The following is a 22,629-nucleotide window of genomic DNA, read 5'->3' as shown; positions in this document are numbered from 1 at the left end:
GCTCCTGTATCAGCTCTGCTTCATGTGTCAAGAACAGAAAGCAAAGGCAGGAGCTACGTCTCCTATATACACAAGATCACTTTTTGAATTCTGTTTACCATTCACTCCAGACATAAACCAACATAATTCTTATCTCTGTGCCATAGGTATTGCTTTAAAATTTGTTGATATAATGCAATTCACAGTTAAGAGCCAATCTATGTCTGTTCAAGTACAGCATGTCTTTACAGGAGTACATCACCTTTTCAATAAATATCTGGATTTCAGATCATAAAGCCCCAGATCTAATAAACTTACAGGAAATCTTAGTAATGACAAAATCAGTCCCTTAAAGTATACAAGATGGAAATGGTTTAAACCATGTTTTGGCTTGCATTGTGGCTCTTGGGCTATTAACGTTTGCTCCACACAAAGATTTCAGATACAGTGAACTTTTCCCTCCAGCACAGCTGAGGCCATTCTACAATACCCTCTCACCCACTGCCTCAGCAGTAGCACCCTTCCCCTCCAGCAGAAAGGTCCTGGGATAGAATCCCACCCACAGCCTGCCTTATAAAAGGCCTGCCTAGAAAACTACATTTGCATTTTTGACTGGATCTTCCTTCTACTGTCTGGCAATGCCTGTGGATTTCAGTGGAACCTGGAACCTTGTCAGCAATGACAACTTTGAAGGTTATATGGTGGCCTTAGGTAGGTGAAAATACCTGCTTCTGTCCTTCCTCCCTTTCCTATAAGGGTCTTCTTGAATTTTAAGGACTGACTTTCATTTCACCCTATTTACGGTATAGAATGCAGGGAGTTCTTGTTAATTCTTTCATTGCCTTTCCTCTGTCAAAGGATGAGAATAGGCATTAACCTCTTGCTGGGTGGGGGTGAAGTCTGAAACCAAGTTTGGGTGTCTCTGTTGGGGAAGCCAAATTTCTCCAGAAGTCTTCTGAATCAAAGTCCTGGAAACTTTATATAGGAATTGTGCAACAACTGAGTAAACTGCTTTTCAAAGAGTAAAAAGTACAAGAGGACAACTTAACCTGTGTAACATGCAGTTTAAACAAAACTAAATGTTCCAATAAAACAACAAAATGCTGCATAGCTGTAAGATCATACTACCTAAGAAATTCTTCCAGTAGTGATAAAGGTTAATTCCTGGCTGCCAGAATGGCTGGTGATAAATACAACTCTGATATTTTTGCCTTCTGTCCAAGGTATCGACTTTGCAACACGCAAAATAGCAAAAATGCTGAAACCTCAGAAAGTGATCAAACAAGATGGTGATTCATTCTATATCCATACCACTAGCACATTCAGAGATTATTTGCTTGAATTCAAAGTTGGAGAAGAGTTTGAGGAAGATAATAAAGGCTTGGATAACAGAAAATGCAAGGTAAGAGTGAATATGAGGCTGTGACAAAATTAAGGTGCCATGATCGATCCAGATACTTGAGCTGAAATTATTTCAAGAATAACATTTGTAATGCAAGAGAGCAGTAGGAGCCTGAGTTACACACTTTCACTCAGGAGTAATATCTAGGTCCTCTTTTATCCAGGAAAATGCACATTTTCTACAAGTATTTTGCAGAACTGAGACAGACATGCAGAAACACTTTTTTGTTCCCTGTTCTACAGAGCCTCGTTACCTGGCAGAATGACAAACTTGTCTGTGTCCAGACTGGTGAGAAGAAGAACAGGGGCTGGACTCACTGGCTTGAAGGAGATGACCTCCACCTGGTATTGACTTAAAATTTCTACTAATTATATCTCTGTAGGGCAAAAATTAGGTTTATAATGTGGACATGGTGTGCATAAGTCTTCACACACACAGTGTGCACTGTAGGATGTGTAATGGGTGGTACATTTTGAGCACATTCTGCTTTGAAACAGCTTCATTGTTTCACTGCAACATGCAGTTAAATTTGGAATGTTAAGCATAGATTATTAGCATGGCCAGAGCAGTGGCAAAGGATCTGTGTTCAATTTTGGAAGCAGTTCCTTTGATTACTATATATATCTGTACTCTTGGGTTTTCTCTTTGTTTTGTTTTTTTTTGGTAGGAGCTTCGTTGTGAGAATCAAGTATGTAGACAGGTCTTCAAGAGAGCTTGAATCTGTGTGGTGTGCTGGCTCCTGCCTGCAGGGACAGCTCTGCACAGGAGCCTCATGTCCAGCGAGGGCTCTGTGGACCAGAACTGACTCCTGTACCTGTTAACCTGAATGGCTGAAGTCTCTGGCTCAGGAAATAAGTCTGCTGTTGCCATTGTTAAAGATCTGATTTTTGCTAATAAATGCCCCAAACCAAACTAATCTTAAGTACCTTGCTTTTGAATATGTTTTTGGAGGAAAAAACCCAACCCAAAACATAAGTGATGAGGCCTGGGTCTCTAGGTAATCAAAAGTCAATTAAAAGAAGAAAACCTACCAATTCTGGGAGGCATGTCAACATCAAATAAAACAGCTGGAGTGGGGTGCTGAGAGAGAAGGGAAGATAACAGATAATGAAGCAAACAACAAAAAACATTGATTTATTTTTCAAAATGCATCTCTTTAAGGTGTAGACCACTGCTTTACTTGTTTGTGTCTTTCACACAGTGGTGTGAGGCCCCATATTGTGCTAGAGCCGCTTTGTTCTTGAAAATAATTAAGTTGAGCTTACCAGAGGAAAAAAAAAGCCTGTGGTCAAATCCCAGAACCACGAAGAGGGGTCCAAATGGTGCACGAAGATTCCACTCTGCAAAATATTTGAACTCCGTAAGCACATATACAGAGGGAAAACAATGCTGCTTTAGATAAGCTTTGTTTGCATACAACTGTCAATTAGATGAAATGTTTTTCTTTATGACCATGTGCAGTATTGCATAGAAAAGCTTTTATTGTGTGAACATGTAAGTTGTCAGATAAATTAGGTAGTTACAAATGAAATGAGTTGCTGCATATTCTTCCTTGCATATTCTTGAAAAACTGTAGCTCAGGCTTAGTAACTTAATTACTTCATGTGAAAAAATAGTCTCTGACATTTTGAATCAAGTACCACCTCCTTTCTGATACTTCTTATCAGTTCAAAATGCTTAAAGGCACCATCGGAGTCAGACACAATCTGTTGAAGCATGGAGGGCTTTTGGTTAGATTGACGCTCTCCTCTAATTACGAGACCCATATAAATTTCAGCTGGTTTCCATATTAAAGGGACTAATAGTGTTTATACAGTTAAGGAAATGTGGGGCCCAGCAGTAAAAAGTGTGGTGTTTATGGATCCTGACGGCGTCTTCCTTCTGGAACCGAGTGGTTTGATGTGACTGAAAAGCAAAATTGCTGTTAGAGTGTTATGTTAGCAGAAATCACACATTGGGGCAGCACTCACATCCGTGGATAAAACGCAGAGCAGGCAGAGTTTCCTGCACCGCCGGATGGCGCTTCTGCAGCGGCTGCTGCTGCTGCTCCGGAGCTGCCGAGGCTTCGAGCGTTACAGCGCAGATCTCCCAAAGCACCGCGTCCGAGATGCGCTCCCCTGCAAAACCTGTGAGACACAGCACAGAAAGGCGGTGATGACCCTGAAGGACGAGAATAGGGCTCCCCAGAGAAGCACTTGAAGGGTTTTAGTCAAAGGTGTTTCAAACCACTTCAATTATCTTAAAAAAAAAATCCCAAGGAGATAAACATAAAATGAAGTGTAATCTGAAAATCAAAGGTAACAATATAAATCTGTTCTATAAAAAGACTGGCAATAAATATTATGATCCAAGTATTGGTTTCCTTTCTGAGCACCCTGGTTAAGTAATCAAAATATTTTGTTAAAAAAAAATTAGATCAATAAAGTACATTAAAGATGTATATAAAAACAGAAGAGCAGATAGCCTACCTGCCTCATATTGCATTTAAAAAATGGATCAATTCTATTGCTATATAATTATTTGCAGCGTGTATGAAAATAACTCCTGTTAGCTCATATGGATCGGTTTAGATCCATCTTAAGAACATCCTGTTGTCAGCTTTTACGGGATTCTTTCCCTTGCTGACTCAGATCACCCTGCCCCGTGCACGGCTCGCTGTTCAGGTCATATTATAGGGACTGTTCATCCTGGGCTAAAAGCTTGCTGATGCAACTCTCAATTCGTTTATCCTTTGCCAAAGGAGCAACTTCTAAAAATCCTTTTCTCTTTCATCTACGTGTATTCTAAAACAAGCTGAGCTGGGGGGGAGCCTCCAATGTACTTACATAGAGCCTGGCCGTGTTCTGTAGCTGAGTTTAATTTCGAGTGGGAAGGAAATGTCTTCCAGAAACATAGTATTTTGTGGTGTAATGTAGGAATTAGGTGCAGAAAAGTTTGTAATAAGGAAAAAAAAAATAGTTCATGTTCACACTACACTTAGAAAAGGCCTAGACCAAGTGTTCAATGGGGCCTTGGCATCTTGTTTTTTTCCTCAGCTCGCAATAATTAGATTTAGAATTTAGAATTCCCAATCCCTCGTCGCTGAGAAGGGGTTCATATTTACGGACCCGGTGGAAAGGGAAGGCTGCAGCAGCTTGACCCTCCCTGGGATAGTGGCATCGCTGAGCGGCAGCTGCCCTCTGCTCTCTTCCCGCTCCTGTTCCCGCCTCTCCGGGACCCCACACGGACACCGGAGCCGTGTGTCCCTCACGGACCCGGGCCACGCCCCTCCCGGGCCCGCCTTTCCCGGGTCCCCCGGGCTCGGTCCCTCCCGGGCTCCGCTCCCCGCCCCTCCCGGGTTCCTCCCGGGCCCGCCTTTCCCGGGTCCCCCGGGCTCCGCCCCTCCCGGGCCCGCCTTTCCCGGGTCTCCCCGGGCTCCGCCCCTCACGGACCCCCGGGCTCCGCCCCTCCCGGGCCCGCCTTTCCCGGGTCCCCCGGGCCCCGCCCCCCCCGCCCCTCTGGGCGCTGCCATTGGCCAGCGTGGCGCGCGCGCGGCCCCGGCGTGCCCGGCCCCCCGCGGGGTCACGTGATCCCCAAGATGGCCGCCGCCGCCCTGTTGTTTTGATGAATAATCTCTGCGCGGGGCAGTGGCCGCGGGCGGGCGGGGGCCGGGGTCCAGAGCTCTGAGGGGCCAGGGGGCACCGGGAGGGCGGCTTCCCCTCGGCCGCGGCGGCAGCTGAGGCGCGGGTGGGCGGCGGGGAGCGGGCCGGGGGCTGCGGTGCTGCCGGCGGGCGAGGCGCGGCGCGGTCGCCCCGGAGATGCCCTTGTGAGGCGGCCCGGGGGGCAGCGGCGGCAGGAGAGCGCTGCCTCGGAGCGGCCCCGCGGCGGGGCGGAGGAACGCGCCCTTCCTCCGGGCACCATTAAGAGGAAGGCGATGGAGGAGCTGAGCGCGGACGAGGCGAGTGCGCGGGGCCGGGGCCTGAGGGGCGGGTGGGCCCCGCGGGGAGGGGGCGCCGGGCTGTGCCGGGCCCTGCTCGGACCCGACGGTGTGCAAGGAACGACCCTGAAATGCTCTGCCTTCGCCCCGTGTCTGTGCTCGCTGTTTGTCTCTTTCCTCCCGTCCCCGGGCTGTCCCTGACCCGCGACCCCCGGGCTCGGCCGTGGGGTCGGGTTGCTGCTCTCCTGGTTAATTGTTTATTCTCTGATTCCATCTGCTAGGTAGCCTTTGTCTGCAGCGTGTTCCTTTTCTGTGTCCAATACTAGGCGTTTATGTGTTCTTTGTGTTTGATTTGAAACACCCAACCTTTTAACGTAGTAAAACACTTAAAATTTTCCTTAGACTCTTTGCTGAGAAGCAAGATGGGTGTGTTCGTGGGCTTATATTTAGTATAATTTCTTCTTGAAGCAGCTTGAATCAGGCTTGTCAGTTTTCCAGTGTTTCCTTCGATTTTCTTTTCTTTATCTATTCAAGCTCTTCGTCTTTCAGTGAAGAATTCTAGTGTTATGGTGTAATTGGCAAACATCTATCTATAATGTATATATTCAATTCACATAGAATAAGGTGAGCTGTTCCTTGTTTCTTTCTTTTAAAAAATGCTGTTTTCCTTTGTTTTTTAAAAAAGAATAAGGTCTTAAGTTTTGCCCATATATTAGAGGGTTTCCAAATTAATTATGTCCTGGATATATTATAGCAGGATCCAGGGAGTTTCTCACTGTCCCAGTGTAATCCTGAAATCAAAATATATCGTATCAGACCTGCTAAAATACAGGCTCAGTGCTGTGCTTATATTCCAGGGAGGATCAAAAGAAGTTATTTTTATTCTGTCCGTGTCTTATGGTGGGATCGTAGGCTGCTGTTGTCACTCAGATTTGTATTCCAAAAGTTGGGATGTTTTTGGTGATGATGTCTGTTACAATTTAGCAATCCTCCTGTGTTGCATCACTATCCAGGAGAAAATACTTTGTGCTGTTTACTTGATGACGGTCCTCATGCTCTGTGGAAGCACTGAGAAAAGGAGAGCAGTTCCCATGTTGGGAGGAGTGGGACGGGGCACTGGTGGTGTAAGTCTACTGTGAAAAAGGATCTCCAATTTTACAGGTGTATTTCATGAGTACTTTGTTTACATGCAGTTCTTCTCATTGTTAAACTGCTCAGATCCTGAGGTGTTTTATGATTAATTTCAGAGTTATTTAACCTATGTAGGCTTATTTGTGTCACTGCCTCAGCACACTACTGACATCATCAAAACCACTGCATCATGGACCTGAGGCTGCAGGAAAGGAGTTCTCCAGGGAGGACTCATCCAGCTTTTTTGGCCAAATATTTGTCTTGAGTGACTTTTCCACGTTCTTCTTGCCCAGTTCAGCAAGGACCAAACCAAAGGGTCTTTTAGGTGATTGCTTGTGACAATCTTGTATCATTTTAACAGAGTCACGGTGTCACTTCTTGTTATTAATGGATGGTTCACTGAAAAGTCAGAGCCAAGCAGATTTTAATACTCCTCCACATATCCACTTTGCTGTTATTTGGCACAGTGGGCCTGGATCAGACTATAGTGAAAAATAACCTTCTGAAATATGCTCTGTGTTACTTCTTCAGATTCAGACTTTTTTTCAGGCAGTGGCTGAAGGTGAAAAAATACTTAACGGAAGTTTAATTGCAAGGCTCTTACAGATAACCTTATCTTCTGTTATCAAACCATAATTAAATATAGCACTAACGGTTGCAGCTTAAAAAGAAGAGATACACAGTTGATCATATATGTATCTTAGTTTCAAGAAGATATTTTCCCCTCCTACTAACAGTGTCTCTCACTGACATTTTCTCAGTGTTCACTTTATTAATGCAACTTACTAATTACAACTTGAAGTTGTAATTCATTACAGACCATAGTAAAATTTTTAGGAGGGGGTAAAAAATTTCCTTCCAAGTACGTGGGTTCTAGCACAGTAGATAGCACAGGATGAGAACAGGGACTTCAGAGGAAAAAAGCAGAATCCAGCTAAATGTAGCATAAAGTGGGAAAGAATGATGTGAGTTTGTCATATTCCAACATGTACGTGATTTTTGAGTAGCAGTTTCTGAGCGTAGACCATGACCACTATCACAGAAAAATGAAGCATTTCTTACACCAGTTTAACATGCTCTAATGAATACAAGAAAAATAAAGCTATCAATTCAAATTACCCTTTATTGTACAGATTTGGAACTCTTCTGCATTATGGTTGAATAGAAAATTTCTTTAGAGTCTCACTAAGCAGTTGCTACTATAGCAAATACTGATACAGATTTTTTTAAACTGGGAAGGTGTGAGCCTGAGGGACTTACCTGGTGCAAAGTCAAATCATCAGTGCACCATCTTTAACAGGGTGCTGTTTTTACTTTTTTGTTGTGGTGCATGCAGCTAACAGCTTTTAAGAAGTGCATTTAGATAAAAAATGCATTTCTGAAAACTACTGTTTATAGATGTAGTCCAGATGTGTCCAGCAAAAACTGTACTAGACTATACTAGTTAAAAAGTGATGTGCTCTTACCATTCAGTCAATTAGTTTTTTTTTTTATTTAATTAGGCTTTTAAACTGTGTGTTCTGGAGCTGTGCTCTGCAGGGAAAATGGGCTGTGGAGCAAGCAATGTCCATGTAATAGGACTGAAAACCTTGTCACTATTGGGTAACATAATGACACTTAACAGCTTTGTCGTGTGTCCCTGGCTTAGGTCTGAAATCAAGGCTTGGGAATTATTCCAATACCCTAAACTTCCCTAAAACATTGTTTTAAACCTCCAGCTTTGTGCTTCTTTGTGGTAATTTGGGGAGTCAGTCTGAAATGGGAACAGGTTAATTGGAGGAAACTCCCACACTTCTGACCTGGTATTTGTGTTATGTGAAGGCAACAAGTTGGGGTCTCACTTGTCCCTTGTGTTGTGCAAACAAACTGTGTCTTCTGAGTCCCCAGCTGTGCCCTCAGCATAAATCCCATCTTCCCTCCTCTCCCTGCTGTCCAGCCTGAGGATACAGGGGACTAACTGGATAGAATGTGTCCACCAGTTTTATGCCATCTTTTCGAACTTTTTTCAGCCTGTACTTGGCCTTTTTAGCATAGTATGTTTCTCCTCTTTTGTCTCTTACTTAAAACTTCCTAGCCTTCAGATCAAACTTCAGATTCCTGTAATAATTTTATATAGACCTGGAGGAATATGACAGTTTGGAATATCCAAGAACCAGATCTGATCCTTTAACATGTGCTCCATGTATCCTCAGCTGTGAAAATTGTATCTGACACTGGTAAAAATATTCAGTTTATTTATATTTTAATGTTACTTTGTTCAGCAGTAAGGAAGGTAATTTGCCCACCATCCTTGAAGGGGCAGGGAAGAATATTGTATTCATTTTTATTGCAATATCTTAAAGCAGCCCAGTGTCTGTGCAGATTTCTTGTTCCAGGCCCTCTTCAGACTGTTTTGCAGGGCAGGTTACGGTCTGGGGGACTGGCCCTGAAGGAAGTGGGTGGTTGATGGACTGAGGGGGACAAATAAGAGGCAGATTTGTCTCGGTGTCCTCCTGTTTCAGCAGTGTTTCAACAGTCCTGCAGGTGGATTTGCTGTAACTCGGGCATGGATCTTGCCTAGCAAGGGAAGGGAAGGAATGCCAAGTGCCACCAGTGTCCTCACCTGTCTGCCTGACACTGGGAGAAGATAAAGGGGGGACCTTGTTTGAGTGATCAGTTGGACTGCACTTGTGAATTAATTCAGAAATGTATTGGCTATCATCTCTGCCTTGTTCTCCTCACATATCTTTCCTTACATCTGATTTGGAGCTAGCTAGCAAACATTAATGTGAACAGTTGTGGAAGAGTTCCATATTGCATTAATTATATAAAAAGCAAGAAAAATAAATTATCATTCTCCTTCAGACATTGGTGCATATATGGAGTGCTTGTGTGTGTTTGTTGTATTTGTTAGCTGTGAACACTTAATTTGGATTCAGATATGGGGATGTGTAGCTGACATTTTTTTAGTTATACCTTTGAGGGCTGAGGTAGTTCTGGAGTTTTTTCAGATAAGCACTTGGATAAAGAACTGAAAAATTGAAATATGAGGAGCAAATGAAGAGGAGGGAGACCCTAATATGTATTACTTTTACTTAAATGCAAAGCTGAACAATATATTTCTGCATTAAGCTCCTCTATTTTGCTTTACCAGGAGGAAGGATTAGAGATTCTATTCATAGCTATTTTTTTGAGTCCTAAAAAAAAATTCTATCTGCCTTCTATGTTCATGTGGTGACACCCGTCGTGGAGGGAGATGTAGTTCCACACACTGTTTTCCCACAGTTTTTGAAGTCTGATTTAATTTGATCTGTTGTTCTTCCTGTTGGAGTAGGCTTCACAGGCCATTAAATGATATAGCAATGTAGTGTAGACATTGACTTGACACAAATCTTTTGTTCACTCTTTCAGTTGCCTGGCAGTTCTTTAGGACTATGAGCAGAAATGAAAACTTTTAAGTTGTGTGCAATGCTTGAGTGTCATAATACAAAGAGAATAACAGGAATTGCTGATTTTTGCAGGGACCTGACATCCTCAAATATGATACTTTTATTTTGGGCCTATTTCAACCCAAAAATGTAAGCTTTGGGCATAGATGCTGTGAGGTAGCCTGTGTTAATAAATAACTTATTTCCTGATTTTTGTTTATGTGAAGCTTGAAACATTATAAATCTAGTTTTATAAGTTTTATTTTGATGGTTATTTCTCATGTATAATATTAGTGTTATGTGATCACATACTGATTTTAATTAAGTAGTAACAGTTTTCTGTAGTTGGATTTTAAAGGCAGTCTTAAAAGTAACATGCAAAAAACTGTTTTTAAAATTCTTTGTGGTGGAATGCCTCTAGGTGACAATAGGATGTTTTTTACTGTGTCTTTACTTGTCAAGGTGCTTCTGTCCAGCACACAGGATGCATATTTTTTGGTGTTACAGTTCTTTTGTGGATTAATTTGGACAGTGGTGGTCTTGAATAACTTTCAACTGGACCTTTTTTAGCATGAGTGTGTTGGTATCATGTGGTGTAAAATTAAAGCAAAGGTCACATTCATGTCCCTTTTATCACATTAACATGGTTTGTCAAATGCCAAAGTAAATGGGGAGGAGTATTGCAGGTTTTGAAATTGCTGAGCAGTAAATGTTAAACTGGTCTTACACAACCCCTCGAGGGACAAACACAGCATTCCCAGTACAAATGGTTTTCCAAGGCAGCAAATACATACTTAACATTCGAACATGGAGGGGATCTTAGCGCTGTGGCACAGAACAAAGGAAGGGCAGCCAGCCCAGCTCCACTGAGCAGCCTTCAGGTGAGGAAAGCTTCAGTGCTGGCCTTTGCAGGAGCCAGCCATGCTGGGAGGGACGGCCGAGGCAGCCCTGCAGCTGCAGCTGCACTGGGGTCACTCTGGTTCCTCTCCCTGCAGCTGCACTGGGGTCACTGGTTCCTCTCCCTGCAGCTGCAGCTGCACTGGGGTCACTGGTTCCTCTCCCTGCAGCTGCAGCTGCACTGGGGTCACTGGTTCCTCTCCCTGCAGCTGCACTGGGGTCACTGGTTCCTCTCCCTGCAGCTGCACTGGGGTCACTCTGGTTCCTCTCCTCACAGCAGAGGGGTCACTCTGGTTCCTCTCCCTGCAGCTGCACTGGGGTCACTCAAACTCCTCTCCTCACAGCAGAGGGGTCACTCTGGCTCCTCTCCTCACAGCAGAGGGGTCACTCAGGCTCCTCTCCTCACAGCAGAGGGGTCACTCAAACTCCTCTCCTCACAGCAGAGGGGTCACTCTGGCTCCTCTCCTCACAGCAGAGGGGTCACTCAGGCTCCTCTCCTCACAGCAGAGGGGTCACTCAAACTCCTCTCCTCACAGCAGAGGGGTCACTCTGGCTCCTCTCCTCACAGCAGAGGGGTCACTCTGGCTCCTCACAGCAGAGGGGTCACTCTGGCTCCTCTCCCTGCAGCTGCAGGTGCACTGGGGTCACTCAGGCTCCTCTCCTCACAGCAGAGGGGTCACTCTGGCTCCTCTCCTCACAGCAGAGGGGTCACTCTGGCTCCTCTCCTCACAGCAGAGGGGTCACTCAGGCTCCTCTCCTCACAGCAGAGGGGTCACTCTGGCTCCTCTCCTCACAGCAGAGGGGTCACTCTGGCTCCTCACAGCAGAGGGGTCACTCTGGCTCCTCACAGCAGAGGGGTCACTCTGGCTCCTCTCCCTGCAGCTGCAGGTGCACTGGGGTCACTCAGGCTCCTCTCCTCACAGCAGAGGGGTCACTCTGGCTCCTCACAGCAGAGGGGTCACTCTGGCTCCTCACAGCAGAGGGGTCACTCTGGCTCCTCTCCCTGCAGCTGCAGGTGCACTGGGATCACTCAGGCTCCTCTCCTCACAGCAGAGGGGTCACTCTGGCTCCTCACAGCAGAGGGGTCACTCGAGCTCCTCTCCCTGCAGCAGAGGGGTCACTCAGGCTCCTCTCCTCACAGCAGAGGGGTCACTCAGGCTCCTCTCCTCACAGCAGAGGGGTCACTCTGGTTCCTCTCCCTGCAGCTGCAGGTGCACTGGGGTCACTCAGGCTCCTCTCCCCACAGCAGAGGGGTCACTCGAGCTCCTCTCCCTGCAGATCCGTCGGAGGCGCCTGGCACGGCTGGCAGGAGGCTCCTCGTCCCAGCCCAGCACGCCGCTGACGTCCCCGCAGAGAGAGACCCCTCCGGGGCCGCCGGGCGCAGCCCCAGCGCCGGGGCCCTCGCACAGCCTGGGCCTCAGCGTGCACAGCATGACCCCAGCTACCTCTCCCATCGGGGCATCAGGTAGGCTGGCAGCTCCTGGCTGCTCCTCGTGTGTCTGTGCACGTTCCTTGTGCAGCTCCTCGCTGTACAGCGCCACTTCTGCTCTCACTGAAAGTCACTTTCAGAAACAAATGATGTAAAACAGTGAGTGAAGGTAGTTTTTGTTTTAATATTCCGAGTAATAAGTGGTTTTCCATTTATTTCATTTACAGTTGTTTTCCAGGTGTGAGTAAACTCGTGGGTTACCAAAGCTTGAAGAAGTTTGTAATAACAATTATTATTACACAATATTATGGAAAAGATGTGTCAAGGATATAGGAAAATCCCTTTCAAGTCTTGCAACACAGTCTCTATTGATTGGTTTCTAGGTACATTTTAGCAAACAGTCTCAAGTTAATTTTTGATCTTTAGTTGCAAGCATTCAGCACAATTAAAAATAGCAAGCTGCCCAGTCAGGGCATCCTCAGTGTAAGAACGAAGTATTTGCTTTCTGCTTTGTATTACTTTGCCAGTTTCACTATTTACTGGAGGGAATACAAGCAGGATATTTACAAATTGTATTTTTTCAGAAGATGCAACAAATAACTGATCTATTAAAATCATACAAATGCAGCAAGCAGGGGAAGTTGGGAGGGTTGTTCTGTAGAGAGGTGAAGACAAAATTAATGTATTTATACCACATTTGACCTAACAGAAATTAATTTTGATTTCAAATTATCTGACCTAGAAATTGGGACAAGTTTGTTTTCCAGGATTGTGATCTTTATCTGAAAACTTAAATTGTTTTGCCTTTTGTGTTACTAAGCTGAGAGATTCTCAAAACCATCCCAAGACAAATGTTAAGAGGGTTCTAACCAGGTTTTCAATATGATTTCTAATAGATCAATAGAAATAATAGTTTTCCAATGCTCCTTGATGAGCTTGCAAATTCATTAGCAATTACCTGTTTGCTTCTTGAATTTTCTGGTTTTCTCTTTGGCAAGTAGAGTATTTTACAAGCTTAAATCTTGTCATTTAGTTATAGCACTGTTCAGAAATCCCTAGAAGTGACTCCTTCCTGCTTGTTTTGTTTCCTTGCATCCAAAGCAGGACAGAGAAAAGCTATCAAAAGCATTTCCCGAGATAAACTCGCTGTAGATGGAATTTAACACTCTGTATTGTCCTCATGATTAAAGGCAGCAGCCCAGAGGTGGAGGTGACTTCTTTTCTTTTAAGAATGGTGCAGAGTCCACTCACTGTGTTCCCTCAGCCTGTGGTTACATGGCTGTTTTAGTCCGTCTGAGGACTGACTCTTGCTGAAAGGAGTATTTGTTCCTCTGCTGTCTGTGGTGAGGGGGATCGTGGGCTTGATACAAGTGAAAACTAACCCAGGAAAAGTAAATGTTTAATTTTCAAACAGAGGAGCTCCTGATCCATCCTAGGGCACAACTGGATAAACAATTCTGCCAGCAGAGCAGGAGGTGTGGAAATGTGTACCTGGAGATAGAAATGCTCAGGTACTGGCAGATGGGTTTATTGTGGTTTGAAGGGCCCAGACAGTGAAGACCTTGGAGATTCCTGTTTTAAGAATTCCCCAGGACAATACCTGACTGTACTGACTGGATTGGCTGATGACCCAAAGCAGGAGTTTCTAGTGTTTGCTTCCTACAGTGCCATTTGTGCAGCTGTTTAATAATGTGTGTCTTTTTCACATCAGGGTAAGAGATATGGTTAAATTGGGGAATGGATCAGGAAAAAAATATTCATAGCAGTTTATCTTGTGTTTATGTAGCATAAATGAAGACTCAGCTAATGCTGTGTGGTTTGCAGCAGTTCCTTTCAGCAGCAGACTAAAGTGACTGCAGAGGATTTTAATTCATTTGGACACACTGAGAGCAGCTCCAGCAGAATAATGTCCTTGTAAGCATCCATTGTTCTAAGGAGTTGCCTGTCATGGTGAAATCAGACATAGGAATCAATTTCATGGAAAATATAATTATTTTGTATGTATTTTGAAAATACCTTAGAGAACCTAAAACCAGTGTAATCAGTGACAACTGGAACTTTAGGTGTCAGGTATTTTATTGTGTACCTAATCTAGCAAAGTACAGATGCAAGTAAATTCTGGAAAATTTGTGTAAAAGGATGGTAGGTAGGGTTGAGGAGGGGTGTTAATGAGTGCTGCAGCATCACTGTTAAAGTACATTTTCCTGGCTATAAGAGTAAGACCCCAAGGGAATGCAGAACAGTGCAGTCCTTTGCCCTGGTGAGCTTTGTTTGCTCTGGTCTCTTTTGTCCACTGATTTAGCTAGATTTTCTTTGGGAAGAGGGAGGAGGAGAGATGAAGAACTCAAGGAATATTTTTTGCCCCTTCATGAGTGATGATGTAACTCCATTGTAATGGCCCAGTGTAAAGTCCTGTTCTAATAGAACAATCTTTAGAGGGGGTCTGACAACATCTTAAGGTAGTAGACAGAGCAATCCTGTAAAGATCAGTTTTTATAGGAGTGAATCTATAAGCACTTCATAGATGCAAGTTTATCTTTGTTCTTTGTTTAATGCAGGTAAGCATTCCTACATTGCTGCTGCAAAGGGAGGTAGAAAATGTGATTATCTGCAGTCAAATGTGGTTATTAACTTTTATTTCTTAATGCACTGCTAAGAATGGTTGACCTGGACTGAAAAACAGTATTTCCTCTCCTTTTCCATGCAAATAATGTGTAGTGCCTTCCCACTGCTGTAGCAGTAATCTTGGTGGTGCCTTTTCTTTAGGAGTAGCCCACCGAAGCCAGAGCAGCGAAGGAGTGAGTTCCCTCAGCAGTTCTCCATCAAACAGCCTTGAAACCCAATCTCAGTCCCTCTCTCGGTCTCAGAGCATGGACATTGATAGTGTCTCCTGTGAGAAAAGGTAAAAAATGCAGCTTGTAACAGCTGGCAAATATGGCACAATGCTGGTGTTCAAACCTCTTACATGACAAGGCTCTGCCCTTTCTCCCTGCCAGCTGTGGTAATGCAGTAGGGTTAGTGCTTAAAAATCATACACTGTTTAGACCACTGTAATGCTTTTTCTAGCCTGGTTTTAATGGGAATTCCTGACCTAAAGTGGTAAAAGACAGAATATTATCTTAGACATTAAGAGATGAGCATGTCTGGTGGGGATAATTGAGCTACTCTGTTTAAAAGAAAAAGGTTGTGGGATCTGATAGCTGTGTCGTTTGTATTGCCTGCTGAAGAAATTTGGAACTCAAATGTAATATGAGAAACGTTCATCAACCAGTGATTTGAATTGCTATTTTTGCATTGCTTTCTCTGCTGCATCTGCTTTAGGGTAAACTTTCAGTGAGCATCTAACACAGGACTGTCTGCAACTTTCAACAAATTAATGGGATTTTTCTCTTATTTCCACTTGCAGTATGTCCCAGGTAGATGTGGATTCAGGAATTGAGAACATGGAGGTTGATGAGAATGATCGCAGAGAGAAAAGGAGTCTGACAGACAAGGTGAGCCTGGGTTGTGGTACCTGGAGGAGGTATGAGCTCAGTTACCTCCATATATTGAACTTGTGCTTTTGAGAGGATAGATCAAATCCTGGAACTATCCCTCAGGTGTCATCTGCAAACAATTTCTGCACTGCATTTTCTCACTAAAATTTGCGTGAAGGGAAAAAGGTCAAAACTTCCAATATCAAAGCTGCATTTTGATGTCTCAAATTGGTTTACAAAAGGCATTTGAAAACTGAAGAAAATAATTTGTTCTGTATCCTACAACAAAGTGAACTATTAATGCCTACATAATTTTTCTGATACAGTAGGCCTGAAAAAACATTTTTTTTAAGAAACTTTGAAGATTGTTGCATCTTATTTGTATGGCACAAATGGTCACCTATTCACAAGGTACTGCTTCAAATGTATGTTGTGTATGCTGGAGTAATGTTGTGTAATAAGGTTTTCTTCTAGATATTAAAAGAAAATCTGCAAGAATTAGCTATCAAGTTTTAGAGAGATGGTAGAACCCTTTAAAGTAGAAAAAGAAAGCAAATGTAGAGCTCTAATCCGCTCCTCAAATTGTCCTTTTTGTCATTTGATTTCAAGGCCCATGTGAAATAGAGCCATAAAGAAATGGGATGCCAGTTTAGTGAAGTTTCTGCCACAAAGCTTGCAGTGCTCATTAGATGTCTTTGTTTATTGTGCCCTGTCAGAAATAAGGTCAGTTGGTAAAGGCTGGCCTGAAGCCACAGCAGCAGCGCTGCCGCAGGATCCGCCGGCATCCCGAGCTGCAGGCGGGCACTCAGCTTCCCCTGGGCCCTGGCCAGCCTGGCTTCCAGAACACTCCTCCAGTCAGGGCTGGGGGGAGCAGGGAAAGGAAATCAAACCTTTGCAGCCTGATTTGATACTTCTTACTCATTTGAAGATACCAGAAAGGAAGTGAAGGGGAAATGACACTGTCCTTTTACATGAGCAAAATGTTTTCTTGCCTGGTTGTGTGCACTGGCAGTGATGTCATTAATGAAACTTTTTTGCAGAAAGAGTGAGGTAGAGGTACTTGAAACCAGTGGAATATTGATAGAGTGATAAAGTCAGTGAAAATGTATTAATGTACCAAAATTTATGGTTTGTTAAGGGGTTGAGGGAAAGCTTTTGAGAAGGATATAGTGCTGGTAGTTGCTAAAAATCCACCAGGCTTACCTGGTGGCCATTATGAAGCCTCAAATTTAAAGGAGAAAAAAAGGGAGACTTTTAGTGACAACCTTGTGTTTTTAGATCTATGTTTTGTTCTTCCTCATTGACTTATTTTTTCTAAAAGAAGAATGTTACTATCTTGAGAAGTAAGATACATAGCAGTGCAAGGTGGTATTAGTCAAATACCAGAATTTGATTTTAGACCTAGTAAATATCTGCAACTCTCACAGAACTCTTGCAGGTAAAAAGCCTCAAAGTCTTCCAAATTTGAAATGGCCTGGAGCTGAATTTTCTGCTTTGTGTATTATGTTTCTTTTACAGTGTTGGTAGAAGAGCGTAGGGGAGGGCAGAGTTATGGTACTGGTTTGTCATGTATGTTCTGGGAGCTTTTAAAGGCCACCTCTCCTCACACTGCAGGGTAGTTACGTGCATTGCCTTTGCATTCCATCATTTTTTCAGGTGCACACTCAAAGCTGCCTTAGGAGTGCAAGAACTGACCTATAACCTTTGCCAGACACTGTGTGGCAGCATTCTTGTTAGAGAAATTAGTTTTTCATTTTGAGCACAGTTTACATCATGTTTCCTTCTTTGTAAGAAGGGGAAACAAGGCAAATTCTTGAGTCTTTTGTCCTGTCCTGACTTCATTCAAGTGAAAGATGTCTTTAACTTGGGCAAGATGTGAAGGAAGGAAAGAACAGAGGAAGCTTTTTTCTTCCTGTGCTTTCATTTTTACCAAAAAATCTTAAAGTATCTGTGGATAATGAAAATTTAAATCCCAAATTAATTTATTAAAGTAGACATAAGTATCTCAGTTGAATTTCACTTCTTACTGTGCAGTTTTGAATGTTACAGTTTTGGAAATTCTGCTGGGTATTTCTGCTACATCTTTTCTGCATCCCTTCAGGTGTTTTTTACAAATTTTGTCAAATGGACCAATATTCCTTCATGATTACACAAAATCTGCTGTTATGAGTTAAGCTGAAGCCTGTAAACAAAGATCTGTACCTGAGTGTACATTGACTAATACAAGTGCAAGGCAGGTGTTGATTGTTTTGTTCCTCCCAGGAACCTCTGTCGGGGTCGGAAGTGTCGGAGGAACAAGCTCTGCAGCTGGTCTGTAAGATCTTCAGAGTCTCCTGGAAGGACCGAGACAGAGATGTTATTTTCCTGAATTCACTCTCTGCCCAGTTCAAGCAGAACCCAAAGGAAGGTGGGTACCTGAGCAGGAGGCACTGGCAGGGCTGTTCCTTTTGAGTGGCGTGTTCCCCATCTTTATTTTTGCCTTTTTACCCCTTTGCTGCAATACCAGAGCCACCTACTTGTGGTCTTTCCTTAATTTCAACATCTGCTGTCAGCAGATGTGGCAGGAAATGGAATCTTGGAGCAGGAATGTGAGACTGATGGCTCATAGCTCCTGTTTTAATCAATTGCTCTCCTCTTGTTGGTTGTGGTTTTTGTCCTCAAACTAAAGTGCTGATCCAGAGCACATTGCTGCTAGAGTTTATTTTTTAGGAGATGTTTTAATGAATTAAAGGATTGTCTTGCATCATAGTAGACATCTAGCAGTTAATTTGATGAACCAAAAATTCTCGATTATTTTATGTAACAGAATGTAGATCCTGTTACCTGTAAAATATAACCAAGACAATTGTTATTTTATGTGTGTGGGATATGTGCATGTTTTGTTTTCCTTTCTTTGACACAACTTATCCAGCTCAAAAGCAGGGTGGGAAAATACGAGTGCAACACACAAGACTATTTTAGTAACTAACTATAGAAGCATTAGGTCATCTGTGATCTTCTGTGTCTTCCATAAAGGCTGTATTTGTTGTGTAGCTGTAATTCCAGAACTTAGGTTAATATAGACAGTGATAATTACAGATTGTGTCAGTGGGTTGTTTTTGCCAAAACCAGACTCAGTTCACACAAGTCTGTTTCTGTCCTTTTTCTCTCTCTGCTAATGTGTACACCTGACTCTTGTGTAGATGAAGACAGAGGTGAGGGTATTAATTCTCTTCTTCTTAACAGTGTTTTCAGATTTTAAGGACTTGATTGGGCAGATTTTGATGGAAGTGCTGATGATGTCCACCCAGGCAAGGGATGAGAACCCCTTTGCCAGCCTGACAGCCACCTCCCAACCCATTGCTGCAGCTGCCCGCTCTCCTGACAGAAGCCTGATCTTAAACATGGGCTCCAACCCTGGAAGCAGCCCCATGTTCTGTAATGTGGGCTCCTTTGGTTCCAGCTCGTTATCCAGGTGACTCCTGATTGTAGCTGAATGCTGATTTCACTTGAATACTGATTGGTAGACTAGAAGAGAGAAAAGGGCATAGAAGTGTCCCAAAAACAATAAATAGAATGGACTTTAAAAGTTTTTTGCACTATTTCATGTAAGTGTCCCTCCATTTCACCATTTTTGATTACGCTGTCATGGCTAGGAGTGTATTTGATAGATTCAAGCCACGTAACTCTTTTCTGCTGAGTAGTATCCCTAACTTGCTTCATGCAGGCCATGATTTTTAAAAGTGTGTAGATTGTGACATAGTTTTATTCAACAACAGTAGAATAATGTGTGTGAGCTGCAGAAATATTGCTGAAGAGTCATCAGAAGGGCAAGAACTTCTCTTGCTCATTTGATCTTTTTCACCCTTTTTCTGCATATCCTAAATTGTTGCTTTTTTTTTTTTTTTTCTTTTTCCCCTGTAACTGGTTTAGTCTCTATGGGACTAGTCCAGCTCCTCCTACCAATTTCACAAGCTATGTACCAATGACTGGTTCATCTCTTACCCCACCAGCCAGTTCAGTTGCCACCCCAGCAGTGGCTCCCATTTCTGTCAGCTCTCAGCTGCCAGCAGCCAGCCCCTCGTGGACACATCCTTGCTCTCCGCGGTACCGCCCCTACACCGTGGCCCATGCCGGAGGCTCTGCTGCTTCTGCCACCCCGCGCTCCTTGGCCATTTCCATCCCATCTAGTTCTCCAGGTCCTCCAGCCATGGCTGCTGGCCCTCCAGCCATGCCAGTCATCACATCCAGACACAGGCCCCCAGCCATGGGTCCACCTTTGTTTACTGCTTCACCCGGTGCCTTGCGCAGGCGTCCTTCCTTACAGAGCAGGATCCCTCCTAGGTATTGCACAAGAGCAGAGTGTGTTTGGTGTGTGCTCTGCAGGGTGTGGCATCAGCCTGCTCTACGGAAGAATTTACGTTTGTGCTGAGCTCACCCTACTCACCCCCAGTTGATTTCTGCGTTTGGGTTTGTGCTAATACCTTGACTTGCTAACCAGGCGTCCTTGACCTGCTTGTGTGTGTTTGAGGTGTGATGGAATTATGTCAAAGGTAGCAATGAGGTTTTAATTTCTTCCTCTTCGTAGAGTTAAACCATTCCAGTTAAACCATAAATGTTCTGTTCAGTTGCTGCTGCTGGATGGTAAACCACATAAAACTCCTGCTCCAAAATCAGTTTTCTCAATAGGGCCTTAGTTTGTTGAATGCTGTTACTTGCTGGACTGGGTTGGATTCAATTCCCTGGTGCACAGATTTAAATTACAGATCAGCATATTTCGGCATGCCAGGCTAAGTACCACCACTCTTCCTCTTTTGGCTGTTCCTGGAATCCCTCACTCCTGCAGGAGGGAGAAACAAAGACACAAGGTTTTGAGACCAGGGCTTTAAAGTCATTAGCTTAGAACTGTAATATTTATTATTCAGTCATGTCTAAACATTTCACTTCAGCCCTAATTTTTATTTGGTCTCAAAATTTTATTTCAATTTTTGGGTTGTAAATGTGTGGTGTTGACGATACCTGAGTAACTTGTAGTAGTATAACAGAGCATGTTAGTATGGTCCTGGTTTTACTAACATGGAGTTACCTGTTGTCTGCATGTTTAGAGAAGATGATTTTTGACAGACCTAAAAAGAAAAGCTACCATTTACTTCCGGCTTAAAAAATCTGATGGCCTCTTCCATTTTTGTTGTGGTAGTTTATACGACAACCCTTTCTCCCTCCTCCTTCTTGCTGTTTCTGATGTGTCTGAGGACAGTAGTGATGAAGAAAATGAAGACGATGATTTTTCTTGTGTCCAGTTTGGGTCCAGGTATTGGAGAATGTAACCTGCATGTTTGGTTGTTTAGGAACTAACAGCCTGTGTAATGTCAAGTGATCTTCAGAGTAATCTGGGGAGGATCTGAAGCCGAGGATGTGACTTGGCTGGCTCGTTAAATTGGTGTGTAAACATGTGTAATGAGAGCAGTTAGTCAGCTCTCCTTTGGAGACATGACTAAGGGAAATGTTCATCATACAGTCTGCCAGGCCTAATGAACGTGGTTCTGAGGTGATGTTTGAGTGGAGCTTCTCTTGGGCTGTATGAATAGAAGGAATAGTATTCACCTGTGGCTGTAATTTGAAATACCTGATGCATTCTGTGCATGTTTTCCTATGAAAAACTGGAAAATGAGGACAAAGGTTAACATGCATCTTCCAAGCAGCATCTCCTCTTTTCTAGTCTGGTCTGATTGCAGGAGAGTGAACTTGATAACACAGCTGTAGGAGGACTTTGTGTATGTGGAATTTAGGATTATTTTCCCCACTGTTTTGTTTAGTTTTTACCCTGTTGATGACTCAATCCAAATATTGGATTGAGTTGCCAAGCTTTGGATAGGGTTTCTGCTGTGCTTCTGGGATTTCAGTGTGTTTATTGTGTCCTGGCATTTTTCAGACAGCAGTAAGTTGTTAGAATATAAACACAGTGGCTGTACAACTATGCAAAAACTGGTATGCTGAAAACACCAAGGCATTGAATGTGCATGAAGGATGTATGAGCTTTGTGTTAGAATAGTTAGTTATTAGAATTAGTTAGATAGCAGTGGAATCTTCAGCAGAATGACTGCAGAACTAGTAGGTTTTCATATAAATTTGTTCTTAAAAGAGTATTCTTTAGCTAGATGTGAGAAGTCAAGGGGTTTATAAAAGAGACCATTAAAAAAACCCCATATGCATGATTTTATGGTTACTGAGCACTATTTCAATAGAACTGTGTTTTACATGGATTAGTTTTAATTGAATAACTGAAAACATCTCTCTGCAAACAGACATTGCTGCTATTAGAATGTTGTGTTTCTTAAGCATCTGGTGGCTCAGCATGTGAACAGTAATAACCTTTCCTGGATTTATTGGTTGGACTGTAAAGTTTGCACAATAGATTTGTATGGTTCAATTATAGAAATGTAAATTATTTTACAGTTTAAAGGGAATTCCAATTCTGACAGTTTGTAGTTTTAAATACGTTTTTAAAAAGCTGCATTTAAGGAAACCAGTAGTCTTATTTTCCAGTTTAAGATCTGGGGCTTATAAATTGGTCTTCATTCAAATCTATCCTGTCTGTACACAGACTTTTCTTGGAGAATTGCAGCAGGCCATCCAAGTAATTGCTGGTTTTTAGATTTCATTTATACAAAGTGAATATATTATATCTTTAGTCTCTTCTGCAAAATGAGAGTGTTGCTTTTAATTAGCTTTGTCAAGCTGTTATGTGAGAAGAATTTTGTTGAGATAACAAATCTGAGATTCAGAGTTGTGAGTCTGTTCTCACTTCTGTGTTCAATTTCTCTCATCTTGAGGATGGTTTTGGTTTTTGTGGGTTTAGTTTTTGTGTTTACAGTATCAGTGTTTTCTTTTCCCCACTGAGGCTGTGCTACTTAATGAAATGATGTATTTTACTGAACTGAAATGAACTGAGTTGGAGTAAAATGATCTTGAATGAGGGAGTGTCAAAGGCAGCATTAGCAGCTTGGATGTAT

General features: G+C 43.1%; 2 protein-coding genes across 5 annotated transcripts in view; both read left to right on the top strand.

Moving 5' to 3' along the window:
• The first annotated feature begins 447 nt into the window (after positions 1 to 447).
• Positions 448 to 2,297, top strand: RBP7 (retinol binding protein 7). The gene is made up of 4 exons (XM_058855047.1): positions 448 to 690; positions 1,203 to 1,381; positions 1,624 to 1,725; positions 2,049 to 2,297. The coding sequence occupies exons 1-4, from the start codon at positions 618 to 620 to the stop codon at positions 2,097 to 2,099; spliced, it is 405 nt and encodes a 134-aa protein (XP_058711030.1). The 5' UTR covers positions 448 to 617; the 3' UTR covers positions 2,100 to 2,297.
• Positions 2,298 to 4,990: 2,693 nt separating this feature from the next.
• Positions 4,991 to 22,629, top strand: part of UBE4B (ubiquitination factor E4B) — a 36,984-nt gene continuing 19,345 nt past the window's right edge. Inside the window, exons 1-8 of one of the 4 annotated variants that reach the window (XM_058854954.1) lie at positions 4,991 to 5,318; positions 12,011 to 12,197; positions 14,928 to 15,063; positions 15,568 to 15,655; positions 17,900 to 18,044; positions 18,863 to 19,091; positions 19,550 to 19,960; positions 20,814 to 20,927. In XM_058854954.1, coding sequence (XP_058710937.1) covers positions 5,295 to 5,318; positions 12,011 to 12,197; positions 14,928 to 15,063; positions 15,568 to 15,655; positions 17,900 to 18,044; positions 18,863 to 19,091; positions 19,550 to 19,960; positions 20,814 to 20,927 — 1,334 coding nt within the window. In that variant the 5' untranslated portion in view covers positions 4,991 to 5,294. Of the gene's footprint in view, positions 5,319 to 12,010; positions 12,198 to 14,927; positions 15,064 to 15,567; positions 15,656 to 17,899; positions 18,045 to 18,862; positions 19,092 to 19,118; positions 19,225 to 19,549; positions 19,961 to 20,813; positions 20,928 to 22,629 lie in introns of those variants that run through there. The other 3 variants (XM_058854955.1, XM_058854956.1, XM_058854957.1) reach the window with 3 other exon arrangements.

The sequence above is a fragment of the Poecile atricapillus genome, chromosome 22 (assembly GCF_030490865.1).
Source record: "Poecile atricapillus isolate bPoeAtr1 chromosome 22, bPoeAtr1.hap1, whole genome shotgun sequence".
Lineage (NCBI taxonomy): Eukaryota > Metazoa > Chordata > Aves > Passeriformes > Paridae > Poecile > Poecile atricapillus.
This window is presented reverse-complemented; position numbering and strand designations above follow the sequence as displayed.